Source organism: Crotalus tigris, unplaced genomic scaffold, assembly GCF_016545835.1.
Source record: "Crotalus tigris isolate CLP2741 ecotype Arizona unplaced genomic scaffold, ASM1654583v1 scf7180000017792.2578787, whole genome shotgun sequence".
In the NCBI taxonomy this organism is placed as follows: domain Eukaryota; kingdom Metazoa; phylum Chordata; class Lepidosauria; order Squamata; family Viperidae; genus Crotalus; species Crotalus tigris.
Window position 1 is genome coordinate 1,879,165 of NW_024096639.1, and position 23,803 is coordinate 1,902,967.

Below are 23,803 nucleotides of genomic sequence, written 5' to 3' on the forward strand. Positions count from 1 at the left end.
TGAGTCAAAATAGGTTTTGCAATTGACAGATGATGATTTTGTCAATGCCAATGCTATTCAAGTGATGCTTGAATTGTTTAAGAATTGCAGCCAAGGTGCCTATTACTATTGGTGCTACTGTTACTTTTTTTCCACAGGTGTTCTATTCTTATTTGCATATCATTTTTTTATCTTCTCCAGTTCTTTCTTTTCTATTTTGCCTCCAGGTATTGCCATATCCACTATCCAGACATTTCTGTATTTCTTATCAACAATTTTTAAGGTGTTGTATGGCAGGTGCATGTCTGTTTGAATTCTCAAGAGCATTTTAGATTCTTCATTTTCTATTATTCTATTTTATGACCATCCCAATTTCTGCAGACAAATGGTACCTCTTGCAGAACTTCCAGTGCACCATTTTTGCTACTTGTCATGCCCTTTTTTATAGTCAGTCTATGTGATCTTGCAGCAGTTAACTAGTGGCCACTGTTTATTCAGCTTCTTTACAGACATGCCATGATATAAAAAAAGATGTTGAGCATCTAGACAAAGTGCAGAGAAGAGCAATAAAGACGAATAAGGGGCTGGAGGCTAAAATGTGAAGAATGGTTGCAGGAATTGGATTTGTCTAGGCTAGTGAAAAGAAGGATTTGGGATGACATGAGAGCTGTGTTCCAATATTTGAGGGGCTGCCACCAAGAAGAGGAGGTCAACCTATTTTTCAAAGCACTTGCAGGTAGGACAAGAAACAATCTAGAACAATATAAGAAAATATTATCTAGCTTTTGAATAATTTATATAAGTTTAAGATATTATTTAGAAGTGTAATTATTATTATTCTTTAATTTTTTTTCTCTTTCTTTTTTTCTCTTTTTTTATTTAGATATTATTTAGAAGTGTAATTGTTATTATTCTTTAATTTTTTATTTTTTTTATTTTCTCTTTTTTTTCCTCTTTTTGTTTTTTATATATAATGGAGTTAAAGTATTTTACAATTTGTTTATTGAGTGTAATTATATTTGCTTAAGGTTTATTTGGGTTTAAAACTTTTTTTCTTTTAAGATCTAGTTAAGCCTGTATTTAGCTCTGGGAAGAACGGGGGAGGGTTTTGGGATGGGTTGGGAGGGATTGGGGAAGGGGTTTTTATTGTAAAATTAAAAAAAAATAATTAAAAAAAAGAAACAATCTAGAACTAAGAAGAAATTTCCTGAATTTAGAACAATTAATCAGTGGAACAACCTGCCTCCAGAAGTTGTAAATGCTTCAAAATTGGTTTTTAAGAAGAGAGTGGACAACCATTTGTTTGAAATGGTATAGGGTTTCCTGCTTAAGCAGGAGGCTGAACTAGAAAACCTCCAAGGTTCTTTCCAACTCTGTTATTCTGTCTATTGCTATCCCCCGAATTCTATATTTGTATGCATTTTTTTCCTTAAGGTTAGTCCTTCTTAAAGAAGCAATGTCTTTTTCTGAGATTGCCCCATAACTATGCAAATCTAAGAAAATACCCATTGGAATTACAAATGCTTTAAGAAAGCAGCAGCAGGTTATGGTCCCTCTTTAATTTGAATGAGTATTTTCCCACAACTGCATGACCACCTTACAAGACAAGAAAATCTTTCAGGAGTACAAACAGATGCATCAAGCACATAATTCCACACTTTGAAGAACCCTTCCTGCTTTGTACCTGAACAATTGCACCAAAAAGTATATACTGGTATGTATCTTTAGCATAATGATTTATCCAGAATCATACTGCAGTTCTATCTCAAAATGTAACCTTTGTGTAAGCTGAAAAGACATCAATACACCATCTCCTGAGTTGCATCTCAAAAAACAAGATGACTGTAAACAACCCTTATTAAACATTCTTTAAGATATCCTATCTACACAAAGCAAATTGTCATATTAATCTCATTTTAGTATCTTAGGGAATGAAATTTTATATTGTTTATAGTGATCTGCCATCAGCTACTCAGGACAGGACAGTTAATTATTCCAGAGTTTGTGAAAATAACTAAATCACTTTAATCAATTTATAATAAAAAAGGATTATTGGCTTAGGAGGTATAGTTACTCTCTGTAGAACTCCTGTGGAACTTCAGAAGGAATAGTAGCATCTGGACTAAATAAACTAAATAGCAAATGCTTCAGTTGAATAAATTGCCAAGAAGTACTATGCAAATAAAACCTATTTTTAATTTTGTAGAAGTTTTAAAAATGCTTTCTCAAAACTAAGTTAATAAGAGGCCCAATTCACCTCCTGTGTGTGAGAGAGACCATGAGAAAAAGGGGGTGAAGAATGTAGATACTATTTTTTAAAATTGTTAAGTATCTCATAATAGTTAAAAAGTAAAAATATATTTGTGGCCCAATGGTGTCCACAAATGTTTTTCAGCATTGAAATTAATTCCAGCAAAAACAGGGATCCCAAGGTTTGTCAAAAGATTCATGGCCTCAAGGTGAGACCAAAGAACAGCTAAATTCTGAAGTTTCTTATTTACTTGAAGAAATGTGTTCCTTCTGACAAATGTTTCCCACAGAATAAACACTTTGATTTTCATCATTTCTACTGCCATCATCATCCTATTCAATAGGAACTCATAATATTCTGGGAGATTGTCATAGGTTCTCTCATAAAATGGCTGCAATGAGATAATTACAAATCATAAAGCATCTGTGTGGTGTTCTCTATCACATAATCATGCTTTCTCCCTCCATTCCATCTTTTATTTTCCATTTTTCTGTCTAAATAGCCTTACTTCCAAACAAAGCATTGGTCTGCAACCATCATTTTTAAAAAGCTTATAGAAGTTTTTAGAAATAAAATTAAACTAGAAGCTAGTACTTTTAAAAAATACATAAAGGAGAAAAAATGTCGAAAGCCAATTTGGATGAGGACTCAAAAATTTCCAAGACAATTAATGGTATATTTATTGATCACAGATCTTTAGTACAAGCAGATGTTTACAAAAAACTATGTTATTTCCATCAATGGATACTTTGTTTACAATCAACTGAATATATTTCTGATGTAGACTGGAATATAGTTTATAGATAGCATGCTTGCCTAGGTTGCTCATTTATTTGTAGGCCATTACTTCTATCTATTTTACTAAAAATGATTAGAAGCAATGTGCTTTAGGTTTCCATCTTTTTTATTTCACTTTTTAAAAAGAGATACATTAACATATTCATAGAAATCTCTTGGCAGTGGCTGTAAACAATGAATTATGTTCAGGATTGCAGCCAGAAATAAGATATGTCAGAGGTCTATTAACCATTCAATCGAGAATCAGTAAATTGCCCAAGGGCACTTCCTTAAATGGGAAAGGGTAAAATAACTGAGGCTGGGGCCCCAAATGTATCTGGAACTCAATCATATTGTTGATTTAGAATATACCAGACATTTTTTGTAGTTGTCAGACTTCATTTAGCTTTTCTGACGTGAATGGACTGGCTTAAGATTTCAAGATAACAAATTTCCCCAATTTTTCACCTGCATGCAGCAAATAGCGTGATTTTTAGGATAACTATCATAAACATTTGGATTTCTGTTAAACTGTACTGATCCCTGGACTGAAGGAACTAGATTTTAGGTTTTAAGAGCTAATGGAGATCTAAAATAAGACCTTATGCTTTGACAATGTCATTGTTCTAGTACAACAGAAAATAGAAGGACAATAAAAATGTTCTGACAATGTTTTTATTTCACATATCATATTCTGCCTTTTTAGTTCAGTAGACCACCCAGGTTCGATTGAGACCCAGGAGAAAAATTACTCTTAGTTACTTCATGGACTTTGGCCTAATATCATTTATTTTTATTTATAACACAGATATCCTAGGATTCTGTGTTGGAAGGAAAGTAAGCAGTTGGGTACCACCAGGTTCTGTCTTAGGCACAGTATTCTTCAGTATCTTCATAAACAACTTAGTTGAGGGAATACAAGGGGAACTTATCAAATTTGCAGATGATACAAAACTGTCAGGAATAACCAACTCCCTAGATGACAGGCTCAAGATCCAAATGGATCTTGACAGACTTGAACACTGGGCACTATTTACAAAATGAAATTCAATATAGAGAAAAGTAAAGTCTTACACTTAGGCAAGAAAAACCAAAAGTACACATATAGATTGGGTGAAACCAGGCTTAATAGCAGTAACTGTGAGAGGGATCTTGGAGTCTTAGTGGACAATCAATTAAATATGAGCCAACAGTGTGTGGTGGCAGCCAAAAAAATCCTAAATTACATTAACAGATGGATTCAATTAAGATCATGTGAAGTACTAATACCACTCTATAAAGCCTTAGTAAGACCATACCTAGAATACTGCAACCAGTTTTGGTCCCCACTCTATTAAAAAGGGGTTGAGACTCTAGAAAAAGTGCAGAGAAGAGCATTAAAGATGATTAGGGGACTGGAGGCTAAAACATATGAAGAACGGTTACAGGAACTGGGCATGGCTAGTCTAGTGAAGAAAAGAACCAGGGAGACATGATAGCAGTGTTCCAATATTTGAGGGGCTGTCACAGAGAGGAGGGGATCAATCCATTTTCCAAAGGCCAGACAAGGAATAATGTATGGAAACTGATCAAGAGAGATTCAATCTAGAAATAAGGACAAATTTTCTGACAGTGAGAACAATCAACTATGGAACAGTTTGCCTTCAGATATTGTGGGTCTTTCAAGATGAGAGTGGACTGCCATTTGTCAGAAATTGTGCAGGGTCTCCTGCTTGGGATAGCGGGTTGGACTAGATGACCTATAAGGTCTATTCTATTCTATTCTATTCTATTCTATTCTATTCTACTCTATTCTATTCTATTCTATTCTAGCTCTTTAGGAGAATTCATCACTATAGAATTACAACTTCACATGAAGCAATCTGAGGAAGGAACAGTGTCTTTATATTGCTAAGAGAAGCCTTTACCCTGGAGTTCCTGAATATTGGAAAAGTGAAGTTTTATTGTTGCTGTGAGCCTTTCAGAGTGGCCATATAAATCAGAAACAGAGAGTGAGAGAAAGAGAGAGAGATTCTGCAAGTACTAGATCAGTGATGGCAAATCTTTTAGAGACTGAGTGCCCAAAAACTGGCACCGCCCCCACTCTACCCCCTGCCCCACCCCCACCCTGCTCCCAACCCACCTGCCCGCAGGGCCACTTGCCTTCAGGGCCCACCACAGATTGCCCAGCAACGCCATGGCAGCCGTGCCCTCTGCCCATGCCCTGCAGCATCAACTGTGCGCAATGGGGCATGAGGGCAGAGTCTTGTCTACGCTGCCTGGCTGCCATGTCCTTGGCTGCATTGCTCCGTGTGGGCCATGCTCGGGGGTGACTCTTCTCCAGGAGGGCTGCTGGTGAGGAGAGGGTCATGGGGAGAGGCAAGGCTGGGGCAACGGCACGTGTGCCCACAGAAGGGGCTCCGAGTGCCACCTCTGGCACCCGTGCCATAACTTCACCACCACTGTACTAGATGGACTAGATCTTTTGAAACATTAATTTTATAATTTTGAGCTACATTTATTTCTACAAAGAGGTATTTTCATATCTTCTGTGTGCCACACACTTGTACAAAATAGAATCTTATTTAGACTCATGGGACATCCCACAATTTCACTTTGGAGGCCATAAATTAGATCTTGGCGAAGCTGAGATAGATATAAGGACAAGCAACAATACAATGAATAGGTTAATGTCATACACATGGGTGTAATTTTTTTTTCTTTATTTCTGAAACATTTGAATGTTTTTAAAAAAAAATAAATAAAAAAAAATTAGGCTATTTATGGGAAAGAAAAGTCCTGAAAACCATAGTGCAAAATTTTATAGTAATAATTAGAAGAATTATAATTGGTAAGAATTAAAAAGATTCCAGTAGCTGTAAAATAGGGCTTAAAAATGATATAAGGCCCGGATACTGCAGGTTATCCATTCCTATAATCTATAGCTTCCAAGTACCTTGAAATAATGAAATGTATTTCTAATGTTCTAATATTTTCCAAATTATTGCATATATTTAAGCTGTCTTTGGAAATTATGTCCATCACATTGTTAATCATGTGACACAGTAGGATAATAAATGCATGATTAACAATGATCATATATATTCCTATGCGCATAAGATGATATTGCCTGTTACTGCAAATTCAGATGTCTATTAGATTTTTTTTTAACAAACCCAACCTTCATGAATTAAAGTTTCAGAGATTCCAATATAGGTCTTAAATAATATTAGATTATGTTTGTTTTTAAAATGTTCCGAAGACTAAAATGCATATAAAGGTTTATTTATTTATTTACAAATATTTATATGCCGCCCAATCCCAAAGGACTCAGGGCAGCATACAAGGTTAAAAACAGTCATAAAAGAATAAAATAATCCAGTCATACCGCGAGTCCGATCATATCCCGGCCTCCCGGGGACATCAGCCCCAGGCCTGCCGGAACAGGAGTTTTAACGGCTTTCTTAAAGGCCGGCAGGGTGGGAGTAGTTCGAACCTTGGGGGGAAGTTGATTCCACCAGGTCGGAGCCACCACAGAAAAGGCCCTTCCCCGAGGGCCCGCCAGCCAACATTGTCTGGCCGAGGGGACCTGAAGGAGGCCCAATCTATGGGACCTCACCGGTCTCTGGGAGCTGTGCGGCAGAATGCGGTCCTGTAAGTAACCTGGCCCTATGCCATGAAGGGCTTTGAAGGTGATAACCAACACCTTGAATTGCATCCGGAGACCCACAGGAAGCCAGTGCAGCTCGCGGAGGATAGGTGACACGTGGGCGTACTTTGGCGTGCCCACAATCGCTCTCGCGGCTGCGTTCTGAACCAACTGCAGTCTCCGAACGCCCTTCAAGGGTAGCCCCATATAGAGCACGTTACAGCAATCCAGTCTTGAGGTGACAAGGGCATGAGTGACTGTGAGTAAAGCCTCCCGGTCCAAATAAGGCCGCAACTGGTGCACTAGGCGAACCTGTGCAAAGGTCCCCCTGGCCACAGCCGACAGATGTTGTTCCAAATTTAGCTGTGAGTCCAGGAGGACACCCAAGTTGCGTGCCTGCACTGAGGGAGGTAAATTTGCCCCCCCCAGGACTAAAGATGGACCATCCAGTTGGCCTTTGGGAGGCAAGACCCAGAGCCACTCGGTCTTGTCAGGGTTGAGTCTAAGCCTGTTCACCCCCATCCAGACCCTCACATCTTCCAGGCACCGGCACATCACGTCGACTGCTTCGCTGAAAGGACACGGGGTGGAGATATACAATTGGGTATCATCCGCATACTGATGATACCTCACCCCATATGTTCAGTCCCATTAATTCAGTTTTTAAAATGCACATATTAACAAATGCCCTCCAACAGGATTAGGTAAGCCAAATTTAATGGGCTGCCTATGGACATGATCTTAACAGAATTATTATTAGCATATGGCATTGTTATATTAGCCAGGAGACTACAGTGTTAATGCAGGGTAGTAGTGTGGTTTCCAATTTACTAGCTATGTTGTGGTATATGCTCATGTGTTTCCCAAAGTTTGTCACAGGGGGATGAGCTTGCTTTGCATCAGCTCATCTTCCCACCAGTGGTACCCATTTATCTACTCGCATGGAATATGCTTTCAAACTGCTAGGTGGGCAGAAGCTAAGACAAGTGATGGGAACTCACCCCACCCACACAGTGCTAGGGCTCGATCCACTGGAGCAAACACTATTTCCAGCATCATTAAGCCACTATCTTCACAGAATGTACTTATGGAAATCTGCCAATGAGACAGAATGAATACATGTGATTTCCTGCTGGTTCTTGACAGTAAACAATATATACAAAAGTAAAAAATAAATAGGACAACCACTTCCTTTCCCCTAAAAAGATGGGAAAGGAAAAGAAAAAAAACAAATAACCAAACCAAGCATCAGTCTCATTTTTTTAGAGGCGGCAAGTTAACCATTTTCTCAGCCTTTAATATAATTTGTAATGTGTAATGGTTTGTTCCTAAATATTCTCTATAATTGGGCCATTTCTTTTATGTGGAAATAGTTAGCTGTGCTAACTCTCACCTGCAAGCTAAGATAGTCAAAGTTTATCATTTCTTAATTAGTTGATTGAATTAAAACAATGTTTAGTCAAACTGTTTAATAAAATATTCTAGATGGAAACACATATAATGAGAAATCTATATTTATAAATAACCAAGTTAAAGCTAACTATATTGAATATCATGAATCAAAAGTGAGATTTGTACAGCAACTACTTTATTATTTTCAAATGCAAATTTTTGCATTTAGTTTGCTATTTTACAATTTTACAAACTAGGTATAAAAGACCATAAATAAATGACATAAGTTATGTGTACCTAACATTGATGGAGAGAGAAAAATTACAAATTAAAATAAAATAGAAAATCTATATTTCTATCTGAGATATTGTTCAAATCTGCAAACCCAAGCAATGCACTGTTAAGATTTCTTTTTTTCCAGTATGGACTAAAGTATCATATGCCTCATACATTCTAATTTTTTAAACTGTCTTTGCATATTCCAACATATTTGCAGTGATACAAAAAATAAATGCACTCTCTTTTTTAACTTCTTAATCTGTCTAATTAATATTCAGGATGCTTTCTTTCTCATTATGAAAATGCATGTAAAAGAAAAATACTGCTTTGAAGTTCTGGTTACTGGCAAGAACCAGCTTTTTTGTTTTATACATATATATATTTATATATTTAATACACAAATCCATCACAAATTTAATACAGCAAGAAACCTGGACAAACATTAACCAATGAGGTTGTAAGCAGATATTTCCTTAATGTATAGAGGTTTGCTGTGTTAAAATATTCCTGTTGATGTCTCTTCTGTAACCAGGAAGAAATGAAGGCCAGTTCTATACAGTATTCTGTTCTTTAATGGGCAATGTGTATTGTTTAGTATATTTGATTGCAATTGTGTCCTGGCTTTGCAGTCCATGCAGCTCATGGCTCCTTAATAGTGTTTCATGCCTCTTTATTGCCAACAGCACGAATACCTGAGCCCAAAAAATTGGTTTTAGATTTTGCATCCATGAATACAACAAAAATGGGAGAGGGTGGACAGAACTGTAGGTATGGAAGGAGAAAAGACAAGGATTTTGATAAAAAATCCAAAATATGCTCGAAAATTTTAATGCAAAATTTACACATTGTTTTATATGTTTTATTTTTTTTCTTGCTCAGTGATATTGGTTTGACTATTCTGTTTCAACTTGCTGTAATGCACTGTGTTTCAGCAGAGAAAACTATTCTGCAACCAGAAAACAGATCAAACACATCAATGGCTGAGCTCAAAATATGGAGTTGCAGTATAGTCTCCAGGTTGTCACCATCCTCCTGTTTCCAAATTCGATATATGTATAGAAAAGGAAAAGTCTTCATGGTCTGTCAACCTTTCTAGGGAGGACCTTTGACCTACTTTGACAAAGATTATTATAAAAATGCAGAGAAAATACTCTGGTTATTTTTTTTTCGAATTTTAAATGTGTTTTGATTACTTTAAATGTTTTTGTATTATTCAGCTGCAGGGAAAAATGAATAATTTGCTCCACAGTCAGTTTATAAGCCCAGAAATTCTTGCAAATGGCACATGGGATAATTCATTTCTGTGAATGTATAAGATTGCATATTTCTGTTTGTGTTCAACAAATCTTTTCAATACTGTTTTTACAGGAAAAGAAAAATAGTTCAGTTCAAAGCAACCTGCTGATGGGTGAAGACTTATTCTCTATCTACTTTACCTTAAGGTATCACTGATTCAATAATGAACAGCCTTGGCAAGACTAATGTTTATCAATACTGTTTTTAGCCATTATGGAACTCATGATGGATCATTCCATAACCAAAGTGAAAGTGTCCCTGCTCTAGGCTAAAGAACTAATTTTTAAGGTTAGTGTGGCAACTACATAATATATGTATAGATACAGAACTGGAACATTCAGGAGTATGTGTGTTTTCTCCCAACTGTTGCATAGCTCACCTACTGGCCTGGTAACTCAACAGCCCAGCCACAAACTGTCAAATATCTTGAGATGCTATCTGTATATTCACAGGTGGCCCTGCCAACAGGTAACAAACAAACATATTACGTGTGCATGCACACCCATGCGCACGCGCGCGCACACACACACACACACACACACACACACACTAAAGTCATACATATCCTCACACAATCTTGGAAGAAATAAGTTACTTTCCTTTCTATTAAAAATATTGACATTTTAGCATTGGCACACTTTCTATAAAGTATTGCTGGACTATCATATGCAGTCTCAGCTTTTCTTAACTAAGTTCTGCACAGGGGTACATAGCCCTGGTGTCCTTATGGCTCCGACACTGACATTTGGAGACATAACAACAACATGCAAGGGAAAAAAAGACACAGTATGTAGGGGGTTGTGTGGGGTGTGTTGTATGTGTGGTGCATATGTATATATGTCTGTAGGGCTTTTATACAGTACATTCCTTAAGTGGAACTAAAATAATTTTATCTGGATCTTATATTTGCTTTTTTTTGCTGACAAAACCTTTTCAAAAGGAAGAAATCCAAAGAGATACTCTTCAGGAAGTAAAAGCTGCTTATTCATGGTCCATTTTCTCTAGAGTCAGTGCTGAATAAACTGAGACAACTGAAAGTGCTTGTCTCCAGTCTGTTATCTTCCAGGGTTAAGATGGTCACAAGAAAGGCCTGATTCCAAGAAAGCAAGGTCCACTTTGCCTATCAAAGGAAACAAACAAATTCCAAGTCAGAACTTGATATCTCTGATATTTTTAATATCAAACGGAAAAATATAATGCATATTTTAAGTTTATCATAGAAAAATCCTACATTGGTTATAGTACAATCTTCCAATAGTTTTTCCTAATACACACTTACATTAAAAATATGGTTTCAGGCACTAAAAACATTGAATGATTTCAAATGGAAAAATGTCCATTATCTAATTAAAAGGAAAAGATAATCAGCCTGGAAATAGTGCATTTTGATCTAAGAATGCAATATTAGCGAAAGAAGGAAAACCTTCAGTAGAAGCTGGACATTGAGCTAATGTTACACAGATAGTTCCAACTTATGACGAGTTGTTTTATGACTTTTTCAAAAGTTTTAATGGCATGGAGCAGATGCTTTATGGCCGTAAAGCTCCCCCAGTTGTGCTTCTCCCCCTGCAGTCACAGGATTGCCTGTTGGGAGGAAGCTTCACAACTGGTCATGGTGTGCCATGGTTATATGACTTCAATTCTTGATGTTTTTCCAGCAAAAAAAAAAAAAGAATTCAAATGACTGGGTTCACTTAAAAACTACATAATTTGCTTTTGACTGCAGAGTTTACTTACTGACCACCATGAAAAAGGCCAGAAAATTACTTCTGGTCAAAGGGGTACCTTGACCAACAACCAGATTTCTGGCCTTAATTATGGTCATAAGCTGAGGACTAAATTAGATCTTCGTCTTGGTTTCATTAATAGCAATGTCTCCTAAATTCTCAACTGAGGACATGAAATGCAATTGGTCTCAGAATAGACATCAAGCTAAGTAGACCAATAAGCAGATACATATACATATTTTTTACAAATAATATTTTGCTAAACAGTTGTGATACATATATTCATACATATTCACAAATTATATTTCTGCTGTATTGTGAGCAGTGATTAAAATACTGTTCATACTATTCCTTTCCACTCAGCAACCTCTCCAGTTTGAACTGCATATGAATGTATCTAAAAGTATATAACCTGACATGATAGGAGAACTTATTAGACTGATTGTACCTGAGAGCAACATGAATGGGGATATGAGTTTTGGTAAACCAAAGGAAGACTAACATGTGAAGCCAACATGATTCTGCAATGGGAATGAGGTGAGATGTGGCTGTACAGTTGTGAGGAAAACTAACCCTCTTAAGGAATTCTGAAATGAAATTCCTAAGAAAGCAATGACAAATTGTATTTCTTCTAAGAGACTATGTGGACATGGCTGAAATTATTCAATCAATTTGAAAAAGCAGATGATAAACCCCTCTGCCACTTCTACTTAATGGAGAAGAATGTCAAACTTATCTGAGTAATCTGGATGCAATGACAGAGCTAGACAAGGAAATGTAGCATCAATGGTTCCAGTAATGAAATAGGACTTCCTTATGTTAAATGGACACAAACAACTGGAATATGGAGTGTGGTAAGCATGAACTGAGGATGAATTTTCAAAGCAGAAATAAAGCACATTAAACAAGAAATTTCAGGAATAAGTGAAATTAGGTGAATCATGTTCAAATAAAATAAACAGATTCTGAACATGGATATCAACACTGGAATCAAATTAATTACCTAATAGGAAATTATGTAATAGAAGATGAAATAGAAATAGATGAATCCAATCTCAGCCAGCACAGTTTCAAATGCAGACTAACTGTGGAACAGACAGTATACAATATTTATAGATATTTGGTAGAAATGATAATGTAATTATTAGAATATCTACACAGAAATGATATGAAATATATAATTTGTCAAAATTATTTCATTCATGGCATTTGCCTCTTGACATGTTTGCCCCTTTGCCGCTCCTGACAACCCTTGCACAGATATGGATTACACGTAGAAAATTAAATAGATGTAAAATATATGGGTTAAACTTAGAAGACAGATGAGAACAATATTTGATATAGAAAATATACAGTCAGTATATAAGACTGATGTAAAGAGTAGAGTCAGACACATGAAAAAAATATGGAAAGAGATAAGAGTTATTATTTAAACAAAAAATATTCCTAAAATGTAAAAAAAAAACCATCTAATTCATGTGGCTTTTTGGACAATGGAAGCCATGGGTAAAAAAAAAGGTTGATGACTTCTAGTATCAAGAAAGGGTAAGAAAATAATGAGATAAATATTAAAGGTAAGAGATAAATCAGAACAATTATATTTATTTATCACATTTTTATATCACTGAACAATGTATAAAAGTTAGATATTCTTCTAAAGAAGCTTTAGAATATCCTAAAACTACTATAAGAAGAAAGATTGAAGAATCAGAATGGTCAGAATGAAAAGGAAAATGAGGCAGGATGCATATTCTCTCCAGACCTGTTTATCTGAAATAATAAGAGAATGGAAGGCTTGGAGTAGGTGATGACAGAAATCAAAATAAGAAGCTAAAATCTTAATAACTTGAGATCTGTTCCAAACAACACTTTGTCAATTTAAAGTGAAGACTTAGAAAAGGTAGTTATTGAAAATAAAACCTGGCAAGTGAAAAATATGAATTATGTATAAGATAAATATATTATTTTCCTTTCTATATTTCTTATGCTAAGAAGACCAAGTTAGTGTTGATTAGTATTAGTTACTGAACTTATAATTGATAGCAAAGTATTGACAGTGGTGGATACTAAATATTAGTGTGTTATCATGATAATTTGCATCATTTACATAATGTGACTTCAGTTGCATAGTTTTGCATCATTATGTAAAGTTGACCTACTGTATGCAAAAGTCTTTGCTTCCAGTTCTATTAAATCAAGGTTTTCCTTTCTTGAGTTCATGGATAGATAAAGATGGAGATAGTGTTGGAGAAATAGAGAGATCATAAAGGATAAGGTGATTTCTTTGACAAAAAAGACCAAAATAATTAAAGCAGTGGTTTTCCAGTGGCTATAGAAAGAAGACAAATGGTAAAAAGACACCTTCAGATTATGGATATGAGATGACAGCTAAGTATTATGGACCTCAAGAACAAATCAATGAATTCTTGACCAAATAAGACTGACTTCTCCACAGAGAAATGATTAGCAAGCAAGATATAGGCATGTAATGTTAGCACCAGAAAAAAAAATACTATGCTTGACAATGAAGAAGAATAGGTAATATGGTTGAAACAACATGTAGTCACCAGAAGTTATTCTGAAATTGATTGACCCTGAGGCAGGATATTCTCCTTATAGATCTCCATCATCTTGTCTCATATGGCATGCCAAAAGCCATTTTGATCTAGTGCACATAAGTAGTTGTGCAAATCAAGAACCAGTGTATTGGTTAAAGTGATGGCCTAGAAACCAAGAGACTATGAGATGTAGTCCACTTTAGACATGAAAACTGGCTGGGTACCTTAGGCCAGTTACTCCCAGGTTTATTGTTGTGGGGAAAATAGGAGGAAAAAGGAATATTATTTGTATTTGCTTTAATATTATTAAAAAGGATAAAAAACTCAATGCATTTTTTGAAAAAATATTCCAACATTTGTAACAAAATGGTATTAAAAAAGTAACTTTTTAAAAAAGTAAAGTATATCCTTCCAAATTGGAAAGTTTTATGGATAATTTTGTCTTCCCCCCCCCCAGAGAGAGAGAGAGAGAGAGAGAGAGAGAGAGAGAGAGAGAGAGAGAGAAGCTCCATGAGAAGAAGTTTTTATTAAGCTGTCACAGTATATTTTGACAGGATGCAAATTTAGCATCTTCTATTCCCAACAAGTTGATTTCAAAAACTCATTTATGAGACAAATTTGTAGTTAAAATCAGCAGTTTGTTGTTACAACTGACAAGAATTGATGAGGGTGATATTAGAAATATGGCAGGTTTTTCTTTGTGTAATTCACTAACTCTGTCTTCCAAATAAATCCGGTGATTTCTAGCAAATCAAATTTCATTGTCATTTATAGTTTGTGGTAAACTGTAGATGAGAGAGAAACCAAAATTTAAGTCATTGAAAATGATGCTGCTATTCTGAAAATAATACGCTTAGGTGAAATGGTTTCCAAAGGAGACTTTGCTCCACCAATTTATCTAGCTGTACATTCTCAATTACAAATTACCTCATAATTTGAATTCATAGCATGTAATTTCTATGCATGTTTATTTAGGAATATGTTTCATTCAGTTCTATAAGACTGCAAGACATGTATATACAGTACATAAGTATTTTGTATGTAGATATGATACATGTAAGTATATATGTATTTTGTTTTTTTTCCAAATTTGGAAAGGCCCAATTTGGGTGGCTTACAAATTAAAAGCAAAACAAAATAAAAAGCAAAGAATATCAAGAAAAAGAAGCCAACTGATTGGGAGAACAAAAAATATGAAATAGCAAAAACAAAAAGAATAAAATAAAATCAAATGGTTTCAACCATTCTAACTCAATAGCTGCTTGAGAGAACAGTTATGTCTTTAACAGTTTGCAGAAAATCAGAAGCACCATGAATCTGTGGGGAGACGATCATTCCCCTGTGTTGAAGCCATCACTGAGAAGCCATGCTTCTCAGTTTCCTTAAGATAATGCATTCATATTTTCTTTATTATCTGGGTAGCTTACAAAATCCCAAACCAGTACAAACAATTAAAAACATAATATAACATGGACAACCTGGACTAAAACAAGCAGGACAATAAAAAGAAAACACAATAGGGATCCCTAAACATAGTATTCCCTTGGATCTGGACCAGAGTAGGTATAAAGTACTTTCTGGAATTCCAGGAGACCAGAGCAGGCCCACTCTGACTGACCTTATCATATAGGTAAACACATATAGAAACAAGCCACTCCTCAAGTAACCAGGTTCTATGTTATGCAGGCTTTATAGGTGATAATCAACACTTTGAATTGCACCCAGAAGCCAACTTGCAAACAGTACAGCTCATGAAGCAATGGGGACATACAGTATGCTCATACTATCACTGCTCATGCGATTGCACTCTAGTTATATAGCTCCATGTAGAATGCATTATAATAATTTAGTCAGGAGAGACCAATGCATGATTGTCTATCTGAAGGGCCAGGTAGCTTTAATCCTCCAAGAGACACCTGATCTAACAGGTAGCAAAGCTTACATTCTGGAAGATCTTATCCACTTCCTCAATAGCCACAAACTCACTACAGAGCCATACCTCGGGCACATCATCTGGACCTGTCCAGTTGGAGTTCCACTCCAAATAATTCAAAGGAACAAAAGCTAAATTATAGACAATCCTGGAATATTTAACATTTTCTCAACTCCCAGTGATGTTAAGATAAAGTTCAGTACTTTTCATTTTCATTTATTACTTTCTTTTATATGCAAATAATGGATTTTCAAAATTGAGATTATGATTTTTCTAGATTATTTTGGCACTGATAACCCCAGGACATACTGCTTGTCATTTTGGTTCTACAATTCTGCAATAAGGCATTTAAGATAAATTGACTGTATTGGTTGATTTAAATAAAGCAAAATTAATCATTTAAAATGCTTTGTAGGTAATCATTGTCTTAAGATTGATTGTTTAACGTTTTGGAAATATGATTGCCTCAATTTATGATGGCTTTGGAAAGAATAGCTTAGGGCATAAAACATATCCAGCCATTGTACTGTATTGTACTGCCCCATCAGTGGTCACGTGAATATATTTTGGGTGCTTGGCCATCGGTCCACTGTTATTACCAACTGCATCATCTTGTGGTCACCTATGATTTTTACCATTTTCTGCTGCTTTCCAGCACTATTTGCCAGTTGGTATATGGATTTAGGCTTATGACCATGTGGTCATAAGTGAATAAGTGAATCGTGTGATTCACTTCGGAACCACTGTAAAAATGCTTAACTTATGCTTGACCTAGCCAACTAAAATGGAAAAATATAGTTTTAAAGGATTTTGAGTGTGTGTGTATGTGTGTATGTGTGTGTGTGTGTGCGTGCATAACAATGAGCAAACAGCACCAAATTTAAAATATATGAATATAATATATTTTTCAATCTAACAAATCTATAGTTTTTCCTCCATAAATCTTTTACTATGCAGGTGTTTACGTTTCCATGTGAATCATCCCATGCTTTCTAAAAACAAATCAAGTATAAAAATGAGAATTCCAAGGCTCCACAGTTTGCACAAAGTGACAATCATTACAAATATGTCAACAAATTATTAAGGGAAAGGGCCCAGTGATATCACAATCTCGATTAAGCACAGAAAAAAACAGAATAAACACCCATTATGATTTTCATTTCATAATTGCACTGTTTTATTATCATTAATGAAAATTGAAACAACACGTAGTAGAAAAGTTTCACTGACCTTTTCAGTTTTGCACTGCCAGTGGCCTCTTGAAAATGGTTAGATGTAGATTTGGAAAATCCATCATTAAGAATGGCTGACTAGCAAGATAATTTCTAGAATCATGACAGATATACTCAGTGTAATGCAACAGCAACCATAACAGCAACCAACACTCTTCCCTTCATAAAATAAATAAATCCAGTAATCCATGAAGGTTGGTCTCTGTCTTAGATTGCAAGTGGATAAATCTTGAGAGGCACTGATCATCCAAATAATATTTTCCTTTAAGCTTTCTGCTGAGTACAATGGATGCCTAGAATATGCCAACATTTCCTGGTTCAGAAGATTCTTTGTTCCAATAAAAGATGAAGGAAAAAAATGGTTTATCCACAGATCAAACACAATAATTGTAATCCCATGGCTGCTGGGGGGAGGGAATAGTATTTCCTTTGTTTAAGAACAGTATCTGGCAGGAAACACAGCTTCAGAACTTGAATGGATGTTTTATAGATACAAGTATATTACATAATGCTGATCCATATATAAGTATAATCCAGGAAACAATTTGTTCCAGGCTTGTTCTCAAATGACGACCTGTCATTTTTGTAGGTTCCCTCTTTGCAGCACAATTAGCAATCTTTATATATCAAACAGTGCTGCAAATCATTATTATTGTTATTTCAATGGCAAGGAGAAGAAGTAAAAAAGTGCAGTTCTTCAATTAAAGTGCATGGATGAGGTAAACTAATTTCAAGAGTTTAGAGTTTATTCAGTACTGTCTCAAACTGGAACCATTCTGCCGTGCATTTGCTGCATTTGGGTTCTCATTGCTTGGACGCTGTTCAAAATCTTATTCTGGTGTGCAATGGCAGTAATTCCAATTCTTGTCAGGTCACTACATGAATTAAAAAAAGAAAAAGAAAGGAATGAGCCAAGAGATAAGAACTTTATGCCAGATATGTATCTATCTTCATCAACAAAAAATAATGAAAATCAAGGTGAATTTATATAAATTCTTAATTACATCTCCAAATGTATTGCATTTTAATGTGTTTTAGTGAGGTTTAGTACACAAAATACAATGAAAAAAAAACAATTAAGAGGAAAATGCAGGTTTTTTTAAAAAAAGTGGTTAACTTCTAACCCGTTCCAGCATAGTGAATGCTAACGTAGCTTCAGCTTTTTACATTGCTTATAATTATTACAAGCCCATTCTATTACCCTACATTAAATCTTCAAACTAAATTCTAAAATTCTATTTTTCTATTTCAAGCATAAAAATCAGAAGCAATATGCAGTGGTGGGATTCAAATATGTGAACAACTGATTCTCTGTGTCGATGCCACTTCTGGAAGTCCATTCTGGACCTGGGCAAAAAAAAGTAGCTACTGGCAATATCCCAATACAATGTCTGCATGCACTGTAGAAGATATTTTCAAATTATATTAATTTCAATATTCTACTATTAAATGCATGCCAATGACTGACTCTAATGATGAACAATGCAAAGCAAAAAAAAAAGATACAGTTTTATACTTTTTTTGTTAATACTGCCAAGTACTTACTCTTGGTTCATATGCACCACAGCCTCTAGAGTAGTATAGCTGGCAGCTGTAAAGTTATCCTTGTATCGCTCCATTTTAATAGCTTGAAGCCAATCACCAACAGAAACAACACCTGAGAATTCAGGAGAATTTGGATCCAGCAAAGCAGTATTAGGCCTAGAACCAAATACAAGGACATTGTTTTAATTAACAAGGGATTTATCTAGATTTTAAACTAGATTATACAAAAGTTACTTTGTATAATTAGAGATACAAGATTTATGCATATTTTCTGGGGGGAAATGGTCTGTACTTTGGCTTGGTGGGGAAGACTTTAAATTTGCAAACTATTGAAATACACACAATTAGTGCTGGAGAGAAGTTCCTGGAGGATGGGTCCAGCATGAGTCTGAAAGCTCAGAAGATAAAACTTTTGGTTTTGACCCAGACTGGATCCTGCAAAAAAAGCTTCATTAATAGTACAAATGAGGTTCTAAGGGTGATGGTGAATTGTGAATTGTGAATGAATTAAGTCCTCACCCATATAGCCCATATCAACAATAACAAAAACAAAACAAAATCCAACCTTCACCAAATGTTGATTTAACACCTCTGAAACATCAGTGATGAAAAGTATGGGCTGTCATACATTCTGGAAGTGCAGAACTTAGAAAAAACTTCCAACAGACCTCTTCTTGGCCAGATACAGAAGGAAATTAAAATTTCCATACAAAGCAGGTACAGCGGAGAATTAATCACTTTTAGTCAATCAGTTCCTGACTAATATGTATGCAAAATGCTAGCACTGAGCACTCACGGCTTCAATTTTTGGGTTATCAAATGCAATTTCTACTTTTTAATGTCATGTAACTTTTTACAAAGTATTTTTAATATGAAAAGACCATATAGTAATAGAAACCTTTACATGGCTGTGTACCATTTTGAAATAAACCACAAGAAATATTTATTATTATTAAAATGAACAAAAGTTTAGTGCTTTTGTTTATTTCAAGTGTGCAGAATCAAAAATTGCAAGCGTTTTGTATGAGAAAAATATTCTTTTAATTTTTATCTTTGCCAATTCTTTTCGATAGCAGGTTTCAGAAAAAATATTACAGATATCACCTTAAAGGAACATTCTTTGGTAGTCTGCATTGTGCAAAGCCATACCTAAATATACACAGTCATTTTTTCAGGATATTTGATGCTGATATTAAAAGCAACTTCATAACAATAAGCACTGAAGATCAGATTCTACATGACAGAGAAAGCTAAAATAGTCTAAGGTGTATGCTTATCAGAAAATTGGAATCAAACACTGCTGCAAGAGATTAAACACCTGATAATATAGAGATCTTATTTCTTAAATAATAGTGGAAGATAAATACACTTGTCATATTACAGATGCAGTTAGAACAACTAGAAGAAAGAAGAAAATAGTTCCTTTTTAATGTAAAATGATTTTTTAAAATTTTTAATTTAAAAGAAAACACTTTTCCTTAAATGTATATTGTGAGCATTTAAATTTAATACTGTTATTTCTTCCCTCTATTCATTTAATGCAGCTCACTGAACTAATTTAGGGATGAAGATATGTTTCACTTTTTGAAATATTTTGTTTTCTTATCATCTTTTTTCTCTGGCTAGTCATGATACTTGTTCCAGGGGACATATGATTGCTTATGCTCTTCAGGGCAATTCTCTGTTCCTTGAAATAAGAGGTGCTAAAAAATAATAAAAAACTTGCAAGCAAGACAACATATATTAGATTTCTATTAATCCCAGCTGAACGAAAGATCTCTGTATTTATTCCTGTGGCCCTGGCAATATTACTTCAGAGTTACATAAAAAGTAAGTAATAGTAATTGAAGGCTTTCCCCAAAATATTATATTAGCTATGGGTTGGATCCAAAGCATCTGATAGACATATGATGGTTTGTGTTCTGAGTTGCTGCTAAGATCGGACTGTCAAATCTGGTGTGTAAAATTTTGAAAATTTTAGATGACATTACAGAGATATTGGAAATGCTATATCTTTCCTGCCATCTGATGGTTATCTAGATTGTGGTAGCCCAATTCTGGTAGCTTATTTAGAGAAGAAAACATAATTACATGTTTCAACCTAATTCTGAAGCAATCTTATACTGAGCCACAACTCTATTTTAGTTGGTACAGTCTATCCTATTCAGAATAGCACTCAGGATTTCAAACTAATGTTTTACCCAATCCTACTTGAAGAACTATATGTAAATTTGAGCCTGGAACAGTTGCATGAAAGAGGATCTCATGCTCTGTTACTCAAGGAAAAGTATGATTCATGAGTGCTATTGTAGGATTGTAGGGTTGGGAAAGCCTTCTGCCAACTTCCTTCTGTGAAATTCAGTTTCATGTAGGTTTCTAACATAAGCCCCAATTTACAATGATACAAGAACAAAGCGAATTACAAATTATCCCAGGTGCATCCAAGGGAGCCTACCCCTTTTCTTGCTTGACAGGAAGAAATTGCTCCATTAAAAGGCATTTAAATGAAAAAATAACAACAGAATTTTAGAGTTTAGTCTTCTAAAGTCACCATTTTTCATAGAAAAGTCTTCTCAGACAAGCCAGTTGCCCCTATCAGATATGCTTGTGTGGAAATTTCATTACCTTCAGCCAATTCAAGCACAGCCTACGTTGGCTGAGAATGAGTTGTGTAGTATGACACATCAGACTACATCATATTAGAAAAGGATAAGAAAATGATTTTATTTTTAAGAATTGTCGTCAGTAACTATTTCTACTGTATCTGGTCTCCACTTCTGAAAAGAAAATGGCATAATAATTATTTTCAAAGAATAATGTGTATCAATCTTTTTATTTTTTTCAAGTTGCTTATTGATTTTTTTAAAAACGTATCTTTCATTAGTTGACTTTAAACATAACACACTTTATTTTAAAAAACTTTAAGCTAATGAATGAGAAGAATCAGTAATTTTTTTAATATATTTTTTTCTTACTCCTTTCTTTTCAAACTAGTTTCAATTGCAATATGAAGGAGGACACATTGCTTCCAGAAGTTGTGGGTGCTCCAATACTGGAGGCTTTTAAGAGATTAGACAGCCATTTGTCTGAAATGTTTAGGGTTTCATGCTTGAGCAAGGGGTTGGACTAGAAGACCTCCAAAGTCCCTTCCAATTCATTTATTCTGTTCTGTTATTTCAGATGATCCTGTGAAAAAGCAGCCTGTTTTAGATAGCCACATGTATGCCTCCTTGACTTCAGATCGACTATGACCTACAGTTGTTTCTTGATGGTTTTGGCTAGCTTCTATGCACCTACTGCTCCAGTCATTTCTTTTACATGGTCTTCCTTTCAGGCAAGCTGCTCAAGACAATTGTGACTTTCATTTGGGGTGTGTGAGTAACCATGCATTCCATTCTGCTTTCTGTATTTCTCATTCCACTGAAAGTATTACAGATTATTCTGTGTATGCTTGTTTGTGTTGGCTGGAATCAGGACCCTTTCTAGATAGAGAATATACCAATATATTAGATACTTTCTGTAATAAAAAAAGTTCATGATCAGATGGCCAAGGCAGCTACTCAGATTTATCTTGTTGTAATTATTAGATTTCTACCAGGACCTTGTGTCCATGAAAGAACCATTGGAATAGGATAGTTAAAATAAATAAAAAAAAGCTTTCTGCTGAATTTTTATTTTAATACTGTGCAGATGTAAACGGTAAATATATAAAGTAAAGTTATTCTTGAAAGATTTCAATATTTATATACTATTTTATACTAGTATATAAATAGCCTGGTCAGGACTATGAAACATAATTCAGTTTAGCACAACCGTTGAGCTGAATTACAGTTGGCTGTCACTACCAATACTTTCCTTCATCTATTACCATTAGCTTACCTGGAGTTTTCTGAGCCTGTTCTCTTCAAGCTATTGGGGTTGCGGATAAGTTTGTCTAACATGTTGACAATCTGTCCAAATTTAGGTCTGTCACTACGTTCTTTCTGCCAACAATCCAGCATCAACTGATGTAGAGCAATTGGGCAGTCCATTGGGGGTGGAAGCCGATAGCCTTCTTCAATGGCTTTGATAACCTAAGAAACACAGGAAAATGATATTTTAGGAGACATTTTAATTCAGGGCAGAAAAAGCAAAGTAAGCTTCATTCAATTTGGCATCAATCAAAAATTCTGTTCACATAATAAGAAAGTCCCAAAGCATTCTAATTAGCCACTTTTAGTATTAAAATAATGGAAAGTAAAGTCATTTGGAATATTCAGATAATAAACATATGCCAAAATACACACTTTAAAAATGGGTTAGAGGAAAAATGGTTAGATAATATTATAATGCCAGAGAACTTTTAAAAAGTTGTTAGATTGCGATAGAATTTTAACTGTTGTGTTGCATGCTGTCCAGAGTTACATATTTATGAGACAGGTGTCTATGTAAATTTGGCAAATAAATTGTTCCAACTACAAAAAAGTAACTGCTGTGTAACTGCATTCTAGTTACCTTGATATTGTTATGAGCAAAACTTCTATTAACCAATTGATTTGTGAAAATTTATAAAATAGTATATACCTTGGTAGAGCCACCTATTAAGAAGTCATCTATAATTTAATATGACCTAAGCATGATCATGACCATAAAACAAGGTGGATATAATTTAACTTGCATAAAATCCTAGTATAGAATAGCACAATGTGGGTAAACTATACTACTATGAAGTCTAGAGATGCCTGAAGCGTTCTACTTAATAATTGTTTCACATCAAGGAAGGAAGGGAGGTCAAATGATGTATTCAGGTCTCCAGTCTAGCCTGATATCATTTAACATATTTATAAATGTCTTGGTAAAACTTAAGAAATATTATTATATAATTTTTATATCATCCAATTTGTGGATGATATAAAAACAGGAGATATAGAAAACAGGATAGAGACCAGTATCAGGGGTCAGGAAGATCTTGACAAGTTAGAACAATAAAATTAACAAGATGAATTGCTACAAGAAAAATATAACACATTTCATTTAGGCAAGAAAAATCAAAGACATGATTGTAACATGGGCAAGATCATATTGGACAGAATTACATGATCTTAAGATCATGAGAAGCCATTGTTTCTCTCTATTAAGTTTTTGTCAGAGTATACAGAGAATAACTGGTCCAGTTCTGGACATTACATTTTAGAAAGGAGATTTTAAGGAAGCTATTAACATTTTT

General features: G+C 34.9%; 1 protein-coding gene across 1 annotated transcript in view; it reads right to left on the bottom strand.

Annotated features, from left to right (window-relative positions):
- Positions 1 to 8,201: 8,201 nt before the first annotated feature.
- The window catches only part of EPHA4 (EPH receptor A4), a 185,525-nt gene continuing 169,923 nt past the window's right edge, over positions 8,202 to 23,803 (bottom strand). Inside the window, exons 15-18 of the mRNA XM_039342469.1 lie at positions 22,477 to 22,670; positions 18,598 to 18,753; positions 17,051 to 17,927; positions 8,202 to 10,722 (exon numbers count right to left, since the gene is read on the bottom strand). Of these exons, the coding sequence (XP_039198403.1) occupies positions 17,813 to 17,927; positions 18,598 to 18,753; positions 22,477 to 22,670 (465 nt within the window). The 3' untranslated portion in view covers positions 8,202 to 10,722; positions 17,051 to 17,812. The remainder of the gene's footprint in view (positions 10,723 to 17,050; positions 17,928 to 18,597; positions 18,754 to 22,476; positions 22,671 to 23,803) is intronic.